General features: G+C 36.5%; 1 protein-coding gene across 1 annotated transcript; it reads right to left on the bottom strand.

The window, feature by feature from the left end:
• Nucleotides 1-16,476: 16,476 nt before the first annotated feature.
• Nucleotides 16,477-17,265, bottom strand: LOC122019164. Its single transcript, XM_042576661.1, has one exon. It carries the CDS (start codon nucleotides 17,263-17,265, stop codon nucleotides 16,477-16,479), a length of 789 nt encoding a protein of 262 aa, XP_042432595.1.
• Nucleotides 17,266-19,217: the final 1,952 nt, after the last annotated feature.

Below are 19,217 nucleotides of genomic sequence, written 5' to 3'. Positions count from 1 at the left end.
GTTTAGTGTTTAAGTGCTAAATTAGGTTTACATCTTGCTTTAGATCAGATTTATTTGAGTCTCGTAATTTCATCCTTAGTTTGATGTGTGTTGATGGATTTATCACAACGTAGTGTGACAATGCATAATGATTTGTTCATTGGCTCATAGTTATGTTTCACTCTTGCTGTAGATTAATTTCTTAATTGCTGTGTTTTTCCTCTGTTAGATTTAGATTTAAAGCTTTTAAACCCCCAACTCCATTTTTATATCGAAAACCCCAAAAAATAGGAATAAAAGACAATCCTAAATTACATTCTACCGTTGGTTCCTCGGATCGATCCTGGGCTCGTTACTACAATATTATCATTTAGTTAAGGGGTTCAGTGAATATAATACATTGTTAATTTGATAAGCCTATTTGTGACATTTAATATATTTTTGCTTATCAAATTTTGGCGCCGTTGCCGGGGAAATTGTAATATGCAATGTTTAGTAATTTTAGGATTGTTGTTTTGATTGCTTTCATGATTATATATTCATGTGTTGATTTTATTTGTTCCTGAGTCTTCTGATTTTATTTGCTAGTGTTTTAGTGTAAGAACAGGAAATTCATGTGACCATGGATCCATATCAGTATTTTGGAGATGGGATGGAGAATTATTTTTATCAGCCTCAGACTCAGTTCTATCAGTCCTACCTACCTATGGAGCAGCGGAATAGGTATGAGGATGTACAAGAAAAATTTGCAGAGTCAGTTTGAAAATGCAATGAAGTTATGCAACAAATGAGAGAGCATCAAGAGCAACAATTTGCAAGGATACAGAATATTCAGAGTCAGTTAGATCAGATTGCACATCAGATAGCATAATCTATTAATCAGTTACAAGCACAGAACTCCAGTGGAGAGATGAAGAGTAGTGATTTTGTCAGGCCTGACCGTATTCCCATTTATTCACAAGATTTATCTAATTTTATTTGTGATGATGATGTAGTTGTTCAGATTTCTGATTCTACTGATAGTATTGCTTTAGATGATGTTGTAGATGCAGGTATTGTTGCAGAAGATGATATAAGTGTAGGGGAGTGCTTACTGGAAGCATTACCTCAAGAATCACCAAGGATAGAAGATGTAAGTGTAGGGACTTGTGCTATGGAACCAAGCACCCAAGAATCACTACATGAAGATGTGCATACACCAGAACTGGAGTCTTAGCCATTAGTTGATGAGATAGAGGTAACAAGCACCACTCCAGGTACCTTTCAAGATGACAAGGTGAGTATTTTGTGTAATTTTTTAGAGAATTTTATTGAGGTACCAATTGTTGATTTTATTAGTTGTGATGCAATTCTTGATATATATTTTACCCACACTAATTTTCTCCTATTTTCTTTTTACCCCACATGCGTGTGGGAGGTATTTTCTTTTATTGATGTGGTAGGAGAACATGAGCTTCCGGAGTGGATGCTTACACTAAACCGACTTAGACCTCCAGAGAGAATTTTGAAAGGAAAAATGAGGAATAAGAAGAATTTGAGTGGAACCACGATTACTCCATTTCCGGGGTAGCTCCTTCTTCTAAACCTTCTTCAACCACCGGGAATGAAAGGGGAGTTGGTTCTAATTTAGCTTTCTTTTGCATTTTAATTCATGCTTTGTGTTTAGTTTTTCTCTAATAAATTCTTTATACGTTCTTTAGTTCCATACTTTGCAATTTGCATTTTATTTTCATACTTTGCATTTAGTTAGGTTTACATAGCATTTCATTTGAATAAATTCTTCATGGGAATTTTCTAAGTAATAGTTTTAAGATGGTAAAAGCTTCTTAAATTTGATCATCAAGTTTAGGTCATGTGACATGATTGGATACTCTACTTACATGATTTTGGTTAAAATGGTAGTGGATTCCAATTTGATTGATTGAGTTTGATTGCAATGAAAATACCTAGTGAGGTCCACTTTAAGCCTATACCTCATTATTTCCTTTGTGAGACATGCACTCATAGCTATTGAAACTCTAGAACTTGCTTAGTTTCTTTTCAAAGCCATAATAGCATATGTATGCGTGGATATAAAGGATATTTGTCATTCTTGTTCTCTCACAATTTCAAATTCCTTTCTCCATAATTTTCTTAAAACATTCTCATCAAGCATTCTAATTCTTGAACTTCTTGCTTGACATTTTTCATTATGAGTCTTGGTTGAATTCTTGATGATTTGGATCGACTAGATGACAAAGGATTAAGTGTGGGGGAGATGTATAGAGCTTTTGTATGCTTGGATTCATTTGTGAATGGGATTCAAGTTCAAGCCAATGATGGAGATTTGGAAGATGCAATGGTGTTAAATGCTAAAGGTTTTAAAGATGGAGTTGCTACTGTGCTAGAAAAGAAAATGCTGAAAAAAATTGTCAAGAATGAAGTGCTCTTAAGATTGTATGCTAAATTAATTCATTTCTTGAGTTTTATCATGTCAAGAGCAAGCTATAATTGCTTTGAACTTTGAGACTTGATACTATCTTGATACATTCAAACCTTGAGAGACATATGTGGAAGAAGGTGTTGCTTTGCTGAATTCTGCAGAAATAGACACTGCAGTTATCAAGTTGCTGAAATTGGGAAATTGCAGTAAGCTGTTTTATTGATGTACTAAAGCTGAAATAAGATGGATTTCAAGTTATGAAATGATACTTCATTCAAAGATTACTGTAAAAACAGAAAGGATATCAAAATCTGTGTAGAACAAAAAGTCAAATGTACTTAATATGAAGAATCTGTGCAGAGAAAAAAAAAATGAAGAGCTGAAGTGCAGGAATGCAAAATGCAAAAAATGCATAAATTCAGAATTGCAGAATTCTGCAGAAATATGGCAGTTTTGTGCCAAATTGAGATATGGATTGTAACTATTAAGAGATGCTGAAACCTGTAGGCTTCTCAGTGATGCATTGTATTGCTGAATTTGATTGCTGAATTGCTGAAAATTCTGATCAGGTGAAGTCTGAAGTTGCAATCTGGGAATTCAGAATTCAGAAGTTGTTGACGATAGGCTGCTGTAGGTGATTAATGAAGCTAATGTCATTAGTATAAAGCAAGAAAAGTTCATAGAAGGAAATGTTCAGATTGGCACATAAAATAAACAGAGTGTAGATGCTGATATTCTGAAGAAACAGGACAAAGTTGAAGTCTCAATGTTACAAACTGAAATTACTTTCAATTGCAGAATCTGAAACTTTATTCAGAATTCCTGAAAATCTAGAATTTTGAAAAGACACTAAAATTGTCTTCTTGTCAAGTTAACTCTGTTGTTAATTATCAAAGGATCTGTTAGCCATTTTGAAATGTACATCAAAATTTGCAAGTAAGGTGAAGTTGCTTGTGCCAATATTGGATCTTAATCTAATTACAGAGATGGATAAAGCTGTAGAATTTGAAGAAGAGCAGGATGCAAGGAAGTGCACAGCAGGGCTACTGAAATTCGAAGGTTAGTTTAGTGCCTAGTACATGTGATGATAGCACCCAATAAAGATTTACTTGAGTGTTAGACCTTTTAGTGCAACCTTCTTTTCTGCTGCAAGTGTTAGAAATTGGGAACTTAAGAAAACTCAAATCTGCAAGAACAGAAATAGAGAAGTATGCAGACTGTAGTTTGATCTTTTATCCATTGATTGCTTGTAGTTTTCAGAATGATTGAATCTGAACTTCTGAAGTAATTCAAATTGAAGTACTTGGATGATCTTTTATCATTTTCAGCTGTCTTCATTTCTGTAGTTTTTTTCTTCAAACTCAGTTTTCTGCAGTTTTTCCTGCAGTTTTAATTTAATGCAGAATGTAGTTTTCTTCTGAAGTTTTCTTTAGTTTGTTCTCCATTACTTTGCAAGAGCAAACAACTGGAGGAGGATAGAACAGGAATGAGTATCGTGCAGAAATTCAGGAAGTACAGATTTTGCAGAAATGTGGCATTGCTGTGCCAAATAAGGAAATGAAATATAAATAGCTAGAGTTGTTGAAATCTGAAAGCTTTCGAGTATGCATTGATAAGGTTCTTAAGTAGCAAGATGAAGAAGTATTGAGATTTTTGGTGGTTAAACAATGCAAAGTTGATACAAAGGCACTTACTTTTGTGACAAATACTACTTCCTGTCAGGAATGGAGAGATGGAGATTTAATAATTGTGGAGTTTTATTAGCATTTGGAAGTTGAGAATCCAACTTGAAATTTCTGCAACATCTGCAGAAATGAAACCTGAGCATCAACAAGTTCATATTTAGTACCAAACCTCTATGATGTTTTTGATTGCTGCAGATTTCTGATAAAGGAGAAGACCAAAAATCAGAGATGATTTGAGGACTGTTGTTGGTGTACAGCTTGATTTGAACTTGTTTTTAGTGCAGGAATTGCAGAATTTTAAATGAGATGCATGGATAAGCTTAAATTTTCAATTTTCAAGCCAAGATTACTTTGAATTCCAACCTGCAGGAATGAGGAGAGGCATACCAAAGGAATTTGTTTGTGTATCTGATTGTGCCATTGAACGTATTGAATGGTGTTTATGTACCAATGCTGAAAAAAAAAAGTCTTTGAACAGTGCTATTGCAGGGCTGAATTGGGTCCATGAAATCAGAGATTTAAATCTGAATTTATACAGAATATGCAGAATTCTGATGTGTATGCTGTGGTGCTCTACGATTTCTTCTTTTTGCTTTCAGAAACATTAGAATTCAGTGCTGTTTTCAGAGGTAGGAAGCTGATGCTCAGACTAGATGCAGAAATGCAGTTGATGCAGAATTTGGACTAGATGTTGTTGTAAACCTGTTAAAGTTTAAGTGATCATTAAACCTTTTACCAGAGGTTTTGCAATAAGGGAAAATTTGTAAAGGTCTTTCTTATCTGGATGACACTATGTTGGAGTAAATGTAAATGAATTCCTTAAATTACAGAAAATGCAGAGTTGAAATCTGAAGCTGTTGATTTCTGGAATTTGCCAGCTGCATTTCAGCAGATGATTTCTGGAATCAGTAAAGAAGAAGATGGAAACGTAGCAATAGCAATAGACAGTGTGATTTCTGCACAATTCGAATATGCAAGTTTCTGAAATTTATGTTTAATTGCCCGAGACGGACAATATTTTAAGTGTGGGGGAGGGAGCTATTTTCCATTAGCTAATGTGAGTTTGTTTTTGTTTCAAAATGCTAGGATGGAAGTGGAAGAACAGTGATAAAAAAAACAGTGAAGAAGAGAAGAGAAAAATGGCACATCCAAAGAGTGTATCAAAAGAGTATCAAGATTCTTTGTTTGCCATCAAATTGAAGGGGAGGTTAGCTTGATATGTTGAATTGTTAAAAACAAATGGTATTCATATCTTTTCACATCAAATTGGTCAACTCATCAAGTATATTCCTCCAATACTCTCATTATCTCATTTTCTTCATTAATACCTTTTCTTTTGCTACTATATTCATTTTCATTGTTCTTTTTGCTTCCATATCAATTCTTCATGATAAATTCCTTTTGATTCATGTATGCTATGTTTATAGTGGTGGAGAATTAGAAAATAAGCAAGCTTATGGTAGTGAAATATTGTGAGTTGTATTTAGTGAGCTCCACATATATGCAATTTTGAGTGTGAGAGTTAGAATAGGTAAATCCCTTGAGAGAGTGCAATTTACTTAATTTTTCAATTGGATTGAAACTACCATGCCTACTGATTATTGTTTGGATTGTATTCATGATTGTTAGTGATCTTTAGATGATCTTACTTAAATTCTTTTTACCATTTTTAGGTATTGCTAGAGAAATTTCTATGGAGATGATTTTTAGTTTTCTTTACTTGCACGGGACGTTCAAGACTAAGTGTGGGAGATTTGATAACCATGATTTTACTGCATTATTTCGATTCATATATGCATGGTTTGATGTTGATTTCATAGGTTAAAATCATGGTTACATTACATTTTATGCATAGTGTGTATTTTTGAACTTAATTACAAATTACTTTATTTTTATATTATTTGATGCTAATATTTGATTCTTATTTTGTAGGCATCAAAGGATCTTGAATTTGGATCTATTTGGACCAAAATTGGGCTCAAATCGGAGTTTAAACGAGAAGATCAAGCTTTGGGTTGATTTGGGCCGTTCATCAAGAATAGGAGAGATCTGATGCATCCATTGAAGATCTGGCCGATCCAACTTAACGGGGAGCAGATCTAAACCATTGATGAAGATCCAGAAGTTTTGATGCAGATCTGAGTTCATCTAGCTATTGATCCAGCCCGACTTAATCTGGACCGTTTATTGAAGACTAGGCGGATCTGGGCCATCTAGTGATGATCTGATCGATCCAACCTACGGGAGGGTAGATCCAGACCCTAGATCAACATCAGTACCTTCGGATCAGATTTTGGGCAAGCTTTCACCGTTGATTTAGCTCCAAATCAATCTCAGCCGTCGGTTCAAATCTGAGATCTGTTTAAATGAGAAGCTACAGTACTTCGTGTTCTTCGTCGATCTCCTCACGCAGCTGCGCATCCCGCGGTGAGCTTTTACTGGGATTTCGATCCCATTCCTTCTCCGATCATCCTCCCGAGCTTCTACCTTGGTGGAAGACTTCTTAGCAGCTCATCCCGATCATCTGGAGCACCGGCGAGTGTTCTCTCCGGCGAAAAATCTGCTCACGGCGACTTCTCTGTTTTCACCAGATTTGGAGGTGGTCTTCCAAATCTGCGCTCCGATTCCCATCAGTGACGCTTGGAGGTGGTCCGCCGGCGTTATTGAGCTTCATCCGATGCCCATCTGCAATCCACGACTTCCATACAGATTCAGAGAGCTTCGGTAGCAGATTTCCAGCATTTTCGACATTTTCTTGGGTTCAGGTTGTTTCCAGCGTGTCGGGGGTGGTCCATCGGCACTTGTGAGCATTCCTCGAACTGATTTGCAGCTTAGAATCTCCACTGAGGTTCGAAATTGGGTGGTCTCGATTTTGGCCTCTTGTGTGACGGCTTGAGTGTGAAGTTTTGTGGGATTGGTTGAGGGATTGGATTGGTTAGGGTTTATTTCTTTTTCTTACTGTTTTTTAACTTAGAACATATTACTTTTATGCTTTGTTATATTTTTATGCAAGTAATTAGCATTTCTTTCCTTGTTGAAGCTTAGTTTAATTTTAATTTGTTGCTTGGTTAATTGTTTAGTGTTTAAGTGCTAAATTAGGTTTACATCTTGCTTTAGATCAGATTTATTTGACTCTCATAATTTCATCCTTAGTTTGATGTGTGTTGATGGATTTATCACAACGTAGTGTGACAATGCGTAATGATTTGTTCATTGGCACATAGTTATGTTTCACTCTTGCTATAGATTAATTTCTTAATTGCTGTGTTTTTCATCTGTTAGATTTAGATTTAAAGCTTTTAAACCCCCAACTCCATTTTTATATCGAAAATCCCAAAAAATAGGAATAAAAGACAATCCTAAATTACATTCTACCGTTGGTTCCTCGGATCGATCCTGGGCTCGTTACTACAACATTATCATTTAGTTAAGGGGTTCAGTGGAAAATACATTTATTAATTTGATTAGCGGATGTGACAGATCCCGCATTATCAGTCCTCCAGACCGACTAGACTTTTCGCCTAGGTTTACCACCCCTAGGACCTAAGGTTACCGCCCCTTAGGGTTTTTCTCCACCTAGGGTTACCGCCCCCTAGGATCTAAGGTTACCGCCCCTTAGGGTTTTCCTCCGCCTAGGGTTACCGCCCCCTAGGACCTAAGGTTACCACCCGTTAGGATTTTTCACCTGCCTAACCGCAGCTAGGACTTTCCTGAAACACTCATTCAAACATGTTAGATCACACAATAACTTAACTTTGAATCCTTTGTCATTATCAAAACTAAGGTTCGATCTTCGGATGTTTCCCGCACCAACAATCTCCCCCTTTTTGATAATGGCAACCAAAATTCAATGTTAAGTAAAAAATATGCAGTTATGTATAAGCACAAGAACCAAGATAAGCATAAACATAGCTCCCCCTTAATATAAGTTATTCTCTTTGAATTTTTTACTAATAGTCATAGCTCCCCCTTAATACAAGCTCCCTTTAAAATATTTTCTTTGAATTTCTCTACTCTCCCCCTTTGCCATATATCAAAAATGAGTTAGTTTTGAAAACTTAACTTTTCAAGACAGAATTTAGCAGAAAACATTTTAACTTAGGTAAGGAGCAAGTGAAAGGCAATACCTTAGAATTGATTTTGCTTGAAGAGATATAACAAAAAGGAGCTCTTTTTAACTTAGTGTATTTTGAGGAGTTTCCAAAATTTTCACAGGAAAATTTTCAAAACACAATTTTCAACTTCAGAAATTTTCAAAAAAAATTTTCAACTTCAGAAATTTTCAAACAAAATTTTCAACTTCAAAATTTTTCTAACAAAATTTTCAACTTCAAAAATTTTCAAACAAGATTTTCAACTTCAAAAATTTTCAAACAAAATTTTCAACTTCAGAAATTTTCTAGAAAAAAATATTCAGGTTTTTAAAGAAAATTTCCAAGGAAAATTTTTAACTTAAAAAATTTCAAATTTTTAAATAATTTTCTAAAAAACCTTTTTTTTTTTTCTAACTTAACGAATTTTCGAAAAAGTTTCAGCTTAAATAACTTTCTAACAAGATAAAAAATTTTCAAAGTAGAGGACACTTGAAAGTTTTAAATTTGGAGAAAGTTTTTGAGAAGGCTGCTTAAGGCATGTTTTTGAAATGAATTTCAAGAATACTTAAGGCAAAGGAGAAGCGATAACCTTATTTTTTAATAGCTTGCCATTTGTTTTAGTAAGGTATCAGAGCCCTAAAGTCCAAGCATGAGTCAAGATTTATTTTGATCAGGTATCAGATCCTTTAAGTACAGACATGCTTAAACTTATTATTTCCTTCACCAACTGTCTAACCGTTTAGCTACTTGCTGATTGCCTAGAGGGCAACAGTGTTCACTTGGTTAGTCAAGTCAAGTCAATTGATCCAGTTAGATTTGACTAAGGCTGGAAGACTTGATTTGATTACTTTTAATCACGTATTTAACGCCCAGACTCATATTGATGCACAGAAATAAGCATTCTCGAGTCCAGGCTGTACCCTATGCATCTCACACCGTTCTATGTTTTACAAACACAATCAAGGTAAACCTAGGTGTTTGTGAGATGCTCTGGCTGAGTTCTGGGGGAGCATGATTTCTAGGGGGAAATCCTAGGCTAAATCCAACTTTTGAAAGTCTAGTAAAGTAGGGATTTTGAAAAATCAGTTTTGCCTAGAAGTTATAAAGATGAAACAAAAGGACTGAATTGAAAGTATCTATTCTACCCAGCACATTCCTATTTGTCTTCTAAGTGTACTGAACTCAATTTCAGGTAAGGGTTTTGTAAAGATGTCAGCTAAGTTTGATTTTGACTCAACATAGTTGAGTACAATGTCACCCTTAGCTGCATGATCCCTTACAAAGTGGTGTTTTACTTCTATATGTTTAGTCCTTGAGTGATGAATTGGGTTTTTTGTTAGATTTATTGTACTTATGTTATCGATTGAGATTTTTATTTTTTGATATTCAAGTTGATAGTCTTTCAGGGTATGCATCATCCATAGTAATTGAGATGTGCATTCACCTAGTGCTATATATTCAGCTTCAGTGGCAGATAAGGCAACACAGTGTTGCTTTCTGCTTGACCAACTTACTAGGCAGTGCCTTAAAAATTGACAACTGCCACTTGTGCTTTTTCTATCTAGCTTGCACCCGGCATAGTCAGAGTCAGAGTAGCTGGTTAGATCAAGAGTGCAGGATCTAGGGTACCAAAGTCCTACGTTTAGGGTTCCCTTAACATACCTAAGGATTCTTTTTACTAGTGTTAAGTGAGACTCTTTTGCACAGGATTGATATCTTGCACACATACCTACTGCGAAGATGATGTCTGGTCGACTTGTAGTTAGGTACAGTAGACTTCCTATCATACTTCGATAGTATTTCAAGTCTACTGATTTGCCTTCTAAGTCTGAGTCAATTTTAACATTAGTAGCCATTGGTGTATTGATGATTTTTGAATTTTCCATTCCAAATTTACTAATTAATTCCTTAGTATATTTGGGTTGATAAATATAGATTCCATCTTTGGTTTGCTTAATTTGTAAGCCTAAAAAGAAGTTGAGTTCACCTACTAGACTCATTTCAAATTCATTTTCCATTAGTTTAGTAAATTCTTCTAGAAACTTTGAGTTGGTTGATCCAAAAATAATATCGTCGACGTAAATTTGGGCTATAAAGATGTCATTTTCAAAGGTTTTTACAAAGAGGGTTGGGTCTATTTGACTTTGGTTGAATCCTTTTGATATTAGATAGTTGGATAGTCGTTCATACCAAGTCCTGGGTGCTTGTTTTAGTCTGTACAGGGCCTTTTTTAATCTGAAGACATAATTTGGATGTTCTATGTCCTCAAATCCTAGGGGTTGGCCTACGTATACTTCTTCTTTTATAAATCCGTTTAAGAATGCGGATTTTATATCCATTTGAAATAGCTTGAATCCTTTGTGTGCTGCATAGGCCAACAGCATCCTGATGGATTCAAGTCTTGCTACAGGAGCATAGGTCTCATCATAGTCTGCCCTTCTACTTGATTGAACCCTTTGGCTACTAACTTGGCTTTATTTCTTACTATTTCACCTTGATCATTTAATTTGTTTCTAAAGACCCATTTAGTGTCAATTATGGTTTTGTTAATGGATTTAGGCACTAATTCCCATACTTGATTTCTTTCAAATTGGGCCAATTCTTCTTGCATTGCTATAGTCCAATCTGGGTCTAGTAGGGCTTCTTCTATGGTTTTGGGTTTAATTTTTGAAATTAAGGCTATTTGACTCTGGTTTCTATAGGATGACCTAGTTCTTACTCCTACAGTTGGATCACCCAAGATTTGGTCAGATGGGTGATTTGTGCTTGTTCTGGTTGGTCGTATGTCATTTGAATTAGTGATTTGTTCTTCAGATTCAATAGGTTCAGGTTAAGTTTCGTCATCTTCTCTGTTTATTGGATTAGCATTTTCTGTATCCTCAGTTTCATCTATAGTGTTTTTAGAAATTTTACCCAGGTGAACCTGGAGTAGTCATCAATTATAACTAAGCAATATTGGTTCTTGCTTAGTGACTTGGCTCCATGTGAATCAAATAGATCTAGGTGAAGGAGCTCAAGTAGATGGGTAGTTCTAACCGTATTGGTTGACTTGTGGGTGGACTTGGTTTGTTTTCCTTGTTGACATGCATTACAGATTGAGTTTTCAATAACTTTTAATTTGGGCAACCCTCTAACTAGTCCATTTTGACTCATTTTTGAAATGAGTCTTGTGTGCGTGTGACCGAGTCTTCTGTGTCATAACTCAGTTTCCTCTTGTTGTGTTAGAAAACACTTTATTGAGGATGATGGTAAATAGATGGTGTAGACATTATCTTTTCTAGTGCCCTTAAGTATGATTTTTGGATTATCGACATGTTTGACTATACATTCAGACTTGGTAAAATTGACTGAATAACCAGTATCGCATAGTTGACTTATACTTAATAAATTGAAATTAAAATTTTCAACTAACAGTACTTTTCGAATAATAAAATCAGAATTAAGTTCGATATTACCTTTTCCGATTACTTTCAGTTTTCCATCGTTGTCGAATGCAACTGATCCTAGGTTCTTTAGTTTTAACTTAGTGAACTTCAACCGATCTCCAGTCATATGTCTGGAACACCCACTGTCCAACATCCATTGATCCAATTCCTACACATAAAGTAGTTGATGGATCAAAAGACAGTTTGATTGAAGTAAGTCCCTAATTTAGCATCTTACCTAATCTTTGTTAATTTTATGGGGGTTTGTTTGGTGATTTGATGTTTAATTGAGAATTATTTTAAATTAATTCAATTTTGAAATAGTTTAAGTTAATTTGATTTGAAGATGTTTTAGTTAAGTAATTTGGAGGAATATTTAAATTTTAATTTGCTTAGTCATCTCACCCGATGAATGTTTTCAATCAGGGGATCCTATTATTTTGTGAGATGAATTAGTTCAATTTATCGGGTTTTGTTTAACTTTATGTTAGATTCGGGTTTAGCTTTGGGTTCAACAAGTAAGCGTTCTTTGGATAAACTTCTGGGCTATGGTGAGTCACAAGGAGCTCATTAAAGTAACCATGCCTTCGAGGTTTCCCAAATAATCCTACCCATTGAGCTTAATACTAAACCTTGGTCTAACTAGTTAGGATCCATTTAAGGGTAGCTTCGGTTAGTTCCACTTGGCCAAATGCACCAGGTCGAAGCCATATCTTCCTAGACATGCGATGCCCAAGTTTTCCCAACGTACTATCATCCAAAAACTTCACCAGTACTGTGCTTCAAGTTAAAATTTAACCCTTTTTAATCTATCCTTATTTACCCATCCGGGTAATCTACTCTTGTTTACCCATTTCGGGTAGATTAAGTTCGGTTACCTTGTCGGGTAAATAGATTTCGGAGTTGCCAGCTATTCTGGACCCTCCTTCTATTTGAGTTTTAAATTTATTTTGAATTTTGAATTTTGAGTTTTATTTTGAATTTTGAATTTTAAGTTTTAGATTTATTTTGAATTTTGAATTTTGAGTTTTAGATTTATTTTGAATTTTGAATTTTAAGTTTTGAGTTTTAGGTTTATTTTGAATTTTGAATTTTGAATTTTGAGTTTTAGATTTATTTTGAATTTTGATTTTGAGTTTTAGATTTATTTTGAATTTTAAGTTTTGATTAATTTGGATTTTTTAAATTTGAGTTTTAGATTAATTTCGAATTTTTATTGTTTTGGCTCCCCCTGGATCATAGCCTCGATAAGGTTTATTGAGGTAATGTATTTGATCCTTAGGAACCCAATAATGTCCAAGTCCAACTTAATTGATCAGGTTGGACTTGACAACCCATGCTTGGACCATTTTTCTATTTGGTTTGTTTATTAAGGATAGGTAAGATTTATATTTCTTTTTATATCCTAGTCCAGTTCGATTGTAGATTGCCCTTTGTGTTCCAAGAATCAAGTCAAGATTCTTGGATCCCAAGGAGAATCGTTCTAGGGTAGTTTTCAAATCCTTTACCTGACTTTTCATATTGGGATTCTCTTCCTCAAGTTTTTGAACTTGAGTTGAGATTCCAGTCTGAACTTGATCAGTTAAGGATTCGTTGTTTGGCGTTTCTTTAAGGAGTGTTACCTCCTTTAGAAGCGTTTTGATTCGAATCTTGGACTTAGCTACTTTATGCATTAAATAATTAATTAAGCTATATAAACGATTTTTACTTACAGAGAGGTTCGGTCCTTCAGAAACGGATGCGGATCCGTGGCTTCTCTCGGACTCGGTTTCTGATTCGTCCTCACTTCCGGATCCGTTGGTGTAGTCCCGGGCTGTCAAGGCGAGAAAGTTCGTCTGTTCTAGTTCTTCGTCGTCGGATTCCTTGGAAGAAGACTCATCCCATGTTGCCTTCAATGCCTTCTTTCTTTTGGGTTTCTTTGGATCCTTCTGGTTCGGGCAATTTGCCTTGATGTGACCCTTCTGATTGCATCCGTAGCAGGTCACTTCGAATTTAACCTTCGAGCTTGGTAGGGCTTCTTTAGACTGAATGGCCTTTCTGAGATCCTTTTTGTTGAAGCCCTTCTTTTTGCAGAGCTTCTTTACTAAGTTAACTATTTCGGTTGTAAGTTCATCGTCATCTTCTAATCTGATTCTTCTTATGACTCAGGTTCGGTTCTCCGCTTGTTTTTTGACTCACGCGATCTCCCTGTTCCTGCAACCAAAGCCAACCCTTTCTCGGTCGGGCGTGCATTAGTCTGTTCATGAAGTTCGAGTTCTGCAAAAAGTTCATCTAATTTAATGGTAGATAAGTCCTTGGAGACCTTGTAGGCATCTACCATGGATGCCCACAAGGTGTTCCTTGGAAATGCGTTTAGAGAATACCTTATGATGTCCCGGTTGTCTACCTTCTGTCCAATTGCATGAAGCCCATTGAGCAGATCTTGAATCCGGGCATGGAGTTGGGCAGCTGTTTCACCTTCCTGCAATTTGATGTTAAATAATTTATTAAAAATTAGGTCTCTTTTACGTACTTTGGTGTCGGATGTCCCTTCGTGAAGTTCAATTAGTTTCTCCCACAACTCTTTGGCACTGTTGAAGGGCCCGACGTGGTTGAGTTCTTCTTTTGATAGGCCACACTGGAGGGTGCAGGTTGCTTTGGCATTAGTTTCCACTTTCTTGATCAAAGATGCATCCCAGTCCTCGTACGGTAGTGGTTTTCCGGCGCTGTCAGATGGTAGTTCGAATCCGGTTTTGACAATCATCCAGACTTCAAAGTGAGTCTGGAGATATGCCTCCATCCGACCTTTCCAATACCTGAAGTCGTCTCCGGTGAATAGCGGAGGGCGGGCAGTACTGTAGCCTTCTTGAAGGGTCATTTCAGTTTTACCTAAAGCAAAAAAAAAACAACCAAAAAGGAATGTCCCAGGACTTGGTCCTGGCTTAGTAGTGCGGTAGGAAAAAATGGATCACGAACTCGGGTGGTGTTGCACCAATTCCGAGAAAAACCGATTCGAGGGAAAAAGAATTAGAATATAGCTATGAGGCTAAATTCTAATTGACTTCGAAAAAAAAATACCACGAAAAAATATTTTGAATGGTGGTTGCACCGATTCAAAATGACCCCGGTCTGATACCAATTGATGGATCGAAAGCGCTAGAGGGGGGGTGAATAGCGCTCGTGGCTATTTCGTTTTTCGAAATCGTAAAAACTTGTTCAGAAATAACGCAGCGGAAAAGTAAATAAAGTGGACACGAAGGATTTACTTCGTTCGGAGCCTGTGACGACTCCTACTCGAAGGCCCGCGATCCTTGATCGCTTCTGGTGGGCAACAACTATAATTCACAAAATCTATTACACGCTAAGTACAATTTAAGCAGAAAAGAATATTGTACCGACAATAAAAAGAATAAAGCTGAAGCTCCGAATTGTCGTTGCAGCACTTCTGAGTCGAGACGTTAGCAGCTTGTCGCACGGAGAATGCTTAGAAGATGGTTGTCTTTGAAGCTGCACCTCAACCCTCTTTTTATATGAGGTTCCGGGCGCCTGGGACCTTTCCGGGCGCCTGGAGTGTGACGTGGCCAGCCAACTAAGTTGCTCCACGTGGTGAAGTCGTGCAGGGGATAAAATTTGGTCCCGGGCGCCCGGACCTCCGGGCGCCCGGATCCATCCCGGGCGCCCGGACCTCCTTTTTCCAAGAGCCGCTTCTCCTGCAAAACAAGGTTAGTCCGAGCAATTTCATACCTTGCAAGACAATGTTAGAATCTGATAATTCATAAGTGAAACAGAGCTGACAGTCTTCGGACTGTCCGAGTCTGACTTCGGATTCCCAACCGGAAACCCTAGGTCGACTCGACGCCTACTGTTCCCTCTACGGGGAACACGTCCTCACCTACTCCACTCAGGAGATTTACCTGAAGCCAGTCCGGTCCTCCAGACCGACTGGACTTTTCGCCTAAGGTTACCACCCCCTAGGACCTAAGGTTACCGCCCCTTAGGGTTTTTCTCCACCTAGGGTTATCGCCCCCTAGGACCTAAGGTTACCGCCCCTTAGGGTTTTCCTCCACCTAGGGTTACCGCCCCCTAGGACCTAAGGTTACCACCCCTTAGGGTTTTTCACCTGCCTAACCGCAGCTAGGACTTTCCTGAAACACTCATTCAAACATGTTAGATCACACACTAACTTAATTTTGAATCCTTTGTCATTATCAAAACTAAGGTTCGATCGTCGGATGCTTCCCGCACCAACATTATGAAGGCGTGATACTTAGCGGTTTCATATATGATTTATCTTTTATGGCATATATGATTTATTTTTATGGAAATATCGCAATAGATGTCGTTTTGAGAATAGTATATCTAATATTGATGGATATTTTATATATATATATATATATATATATATATATATATATATATATATATATATATTTATCCGTAATAATTTGTATATGGTGCTATAGCTAAATAATAGTTTATACACGTTTTTAAAATAAAAGATATTTTTGAAAAAAGGAAAGTTGATAAGGGACCCTTTTGATTTTTTTTAACAGAGGCATTCATTTGATATTTCTTTTGATTTAGAATGTATTTTTACTTTATTTTCCTTTTTCTTTATTATTTTAGATAAAAATTAAAAGGGCATCTTTATTTTAAAAAATAAATAATATTTTAATATATTTTTATTATGGTACTAATTACACTCATAGCTTCTATAATATAATAATCTAATTAATCTAATTTAATTATAATTATTATATATAAAATACAATTAAATTAAATATTTTTTATAAACTATTTAAAATTATTTAAACTTCAACAAAATCAATTTAATTTAGTCAAAAAAAAAAAACTTGAATTTAACTAAAATAGTTCTATAAGGAAGAAACTAGCTATTCATCAGAATTGGTGGGAGTAATTTCAATGCATCCTCCTCCCTGGATGTTCACCTTGTTTGCGCTCTGCACTTCGATCCTCAGCTTCTCCCAGGCCAACTTGACCGTGCCGCGACCTTCCACCCTCAACTTGAAGTTCAAATCCCTGGCCATAAGAACGATCAGCTTGCACGTTTCGCACCTTTTGATGGTCCGCTCCTTGTCCAGGAACTTGCAGCAGCCGTCGACGCACTGCGGGCAAACGTCGTCCGTATTGCTGCTCTTGTTGGTCTCCTCTTCCTCATGCCGCTTCTTCTTGTTGGTCTCCTCTTCCTCATGCCGCTTCTTGTTGCTCTTGCTGCTATCCTCTTCCTCTTGTTGCCTTTTGCGGCCACTTTCCGCATTGTTGTTGTTGTCGTCATCTTTGGCGTTGCTGTTGCTGCTTTTGCTGCGGGCGGCCATAATGGATAGCCGGCTCCAGGCCTCCATGACGAACTTGAATGCGCCGTCGGATGCCGAGGAGGAGTTCTTGTCGGGGTGCGTGAGGATGGACATCTTGAGGAACTGCTCGCGGACCTTATGCTGGTCGTCCTCGCCAGGGCGGAGGCGGAGGACGGCGTGCCAGTTCTTCTGGGCGGCCGCGAGGTGGACCTCGTAGGCTGCGACGGCGCGGCGGATGTCCGGAAGGTCGCCGAACATGTCGCAGGCCTTTTGGGCAATGCACTTGGCTCCCTCGACGTCGTTGGCCTTGAACTTGATCTCCGCAAGCTCCATGATCCTCTTCGCATCCTCCCTGTTACAATCCATTTTGACCAAATCAGGAGATCTGAATCACATGCATATATACAGAATCCTGGTGATATTAATTTGATGAATATTTCCCAGATGCATGATCACATTATAGGTGTGTTTCCGGCAGAGATTCGAAGACGAAGAGACGCATTCAATTTGAAGGTGCAAGTGTGCAACTTTTATTTGAGCAAATTGGCAACTGTCTGATTGGGCATCCACATTGGGAAATATTTAAAGGAGATATGTTTCCAAATACCCTTAATCTCAAATATTCTCATTTATTCCTCATTGGAAGGAAATTATTTGGATGAGATTTGAAATCAAAGGGGCATAGCGTTAAGTTATCTCGGGTGATTTTTTGTCTTTCTTTGTTTTTTTTTTTTTAAATATTTAATATTAAAATATAAAATATTTGAGAGTGAGATATTTAATAAGTGGACCCCATAAATATTTGATTTGTGAGATATTTAATCATAGGATTTAATATATTTATGAAATGAGATATTTGATTGATGATGTAAATGTGAAACCATAAATATTTGCTCTTACAAAAAAGTCATCCAAGAAAAAAAAATTCAAGTATTAAATTACTTAATTGATTTAGTTTGTCTATCAGGTATAGGTATACAGTGTATAAATGATATGGTACGGAAAGAAGGAACCCGATAAGGCCAAGAGGTCAAAAGTCAAAAAGACTTGGCAATCAAAAGTCAAGGGAATATGACAGTCAATAATCAAGACGACGTGACAGTTAATAGTCAAGAGAACGTGATAGTCAATAGTCAAAAAGACGTGACAGTCAATTGTAAGAGGACGTGGCAGTCAATAGTCAAGGGAAGATGGGAATCAGACTGCCTCAGATCATCAGCCGTATAATTCCTGGTCGGTCACAGGCAGGGCAGGTCCCCAGATCTGAGACATAAGACGAAGCCTAGAATAGTTCCTGGCTTGCTCCTGATCGATCAGATTGACCCAGCTCAAGCTTTATAGATGGTCATGGTATTTTTACTAAACTTTCGACTGGCTCTTCAGCGGTCAAATTATGAAAGATGGGTCCCTCGTTACAGTCTCAAAAAAAGCCTGGTCAGTTCACCACAGCTTATCATCCAGGCTCAGTCTTGGTAGCACATCTGAGCGGTCGTCTCAAGCTGGTTGTAGCTGAACATGGGTGGGACGGAAAGCACTAAACGACAACAATGTCAAAGAATCGTAACCTTCTGTCAGAGAATAACTACAAGATGCCAGGGAATATTCCAGTGGTCAGCCAGTCCCTGAGAATGGAACCTTCCTTCTACTAATAGGAGTTTGTCGTACAACCTCTTTCACCCGACAGACCCTGACATCCGACATTCTCTGACAATGGTCAGACTCTTAAGGGTGCGTTTGGTTCGAGGTTATTCTTGATAATCTTGGTTATCCATCCAAGGTTATCAACAAAAACCTTGTTTGGTTTAGATATTCCATGATTCCTAAGTAATGTTCCATGCCCGACACGTCAGCAAAAGGGTCATGCAGCCCGGAATCGGAAAACCTCAGAAAACTAAAGTTTTTGTTGATTCCGGGGTTAACGAATTTTTTTTACCAAAAATACCCTCCGATAAGAAAAAACATGAAAGAAAGAGAAAAAATGTAAAAAAAATATAAAAAAATGTAAAAAAATAAAAAAAATGTTTTAAAAAATTTAAAAATTTATTTTTTAAAAAAAAATAATTTTAAAAAATAAATAAAAAAAAAATTAAAAAAATAAAATTTTTAAAAAAAATAAAAATTTTAAAAATGTTAAAAATTTTTAAAAAAATTAAAAAATTTTTAAAAAATTTAAAAAATAAAAAAATTAAAAATTTTAAAAAATAAAAATAAAATAAATAAATAAAATTTAAAATGTAAAAAAATAAAAAAAATATAAATATAAATAATATAAAAATATAAAAACATTAAAAAATATAAAAACACATAAAAAAATAAAA

This window comes from Zingiber officinale, chromosome 9A, assembly GCF_018446385.1.
Source record: "Zingiber officinale cultivar Zhangliang chromosome 9A, Zo_v1.1, whole genome shotgun sequence".
NCBI classification, from domain to species: Eukaryota; Viridiplantae; Streptophyta; class Magnoliopsida; order Zingiberales; family Zingiberaceae; genus Zingiber; species Zingiber officinale.
This window is presented reverse-complemented; position numbering and strand designations above follow the sequence as displayed.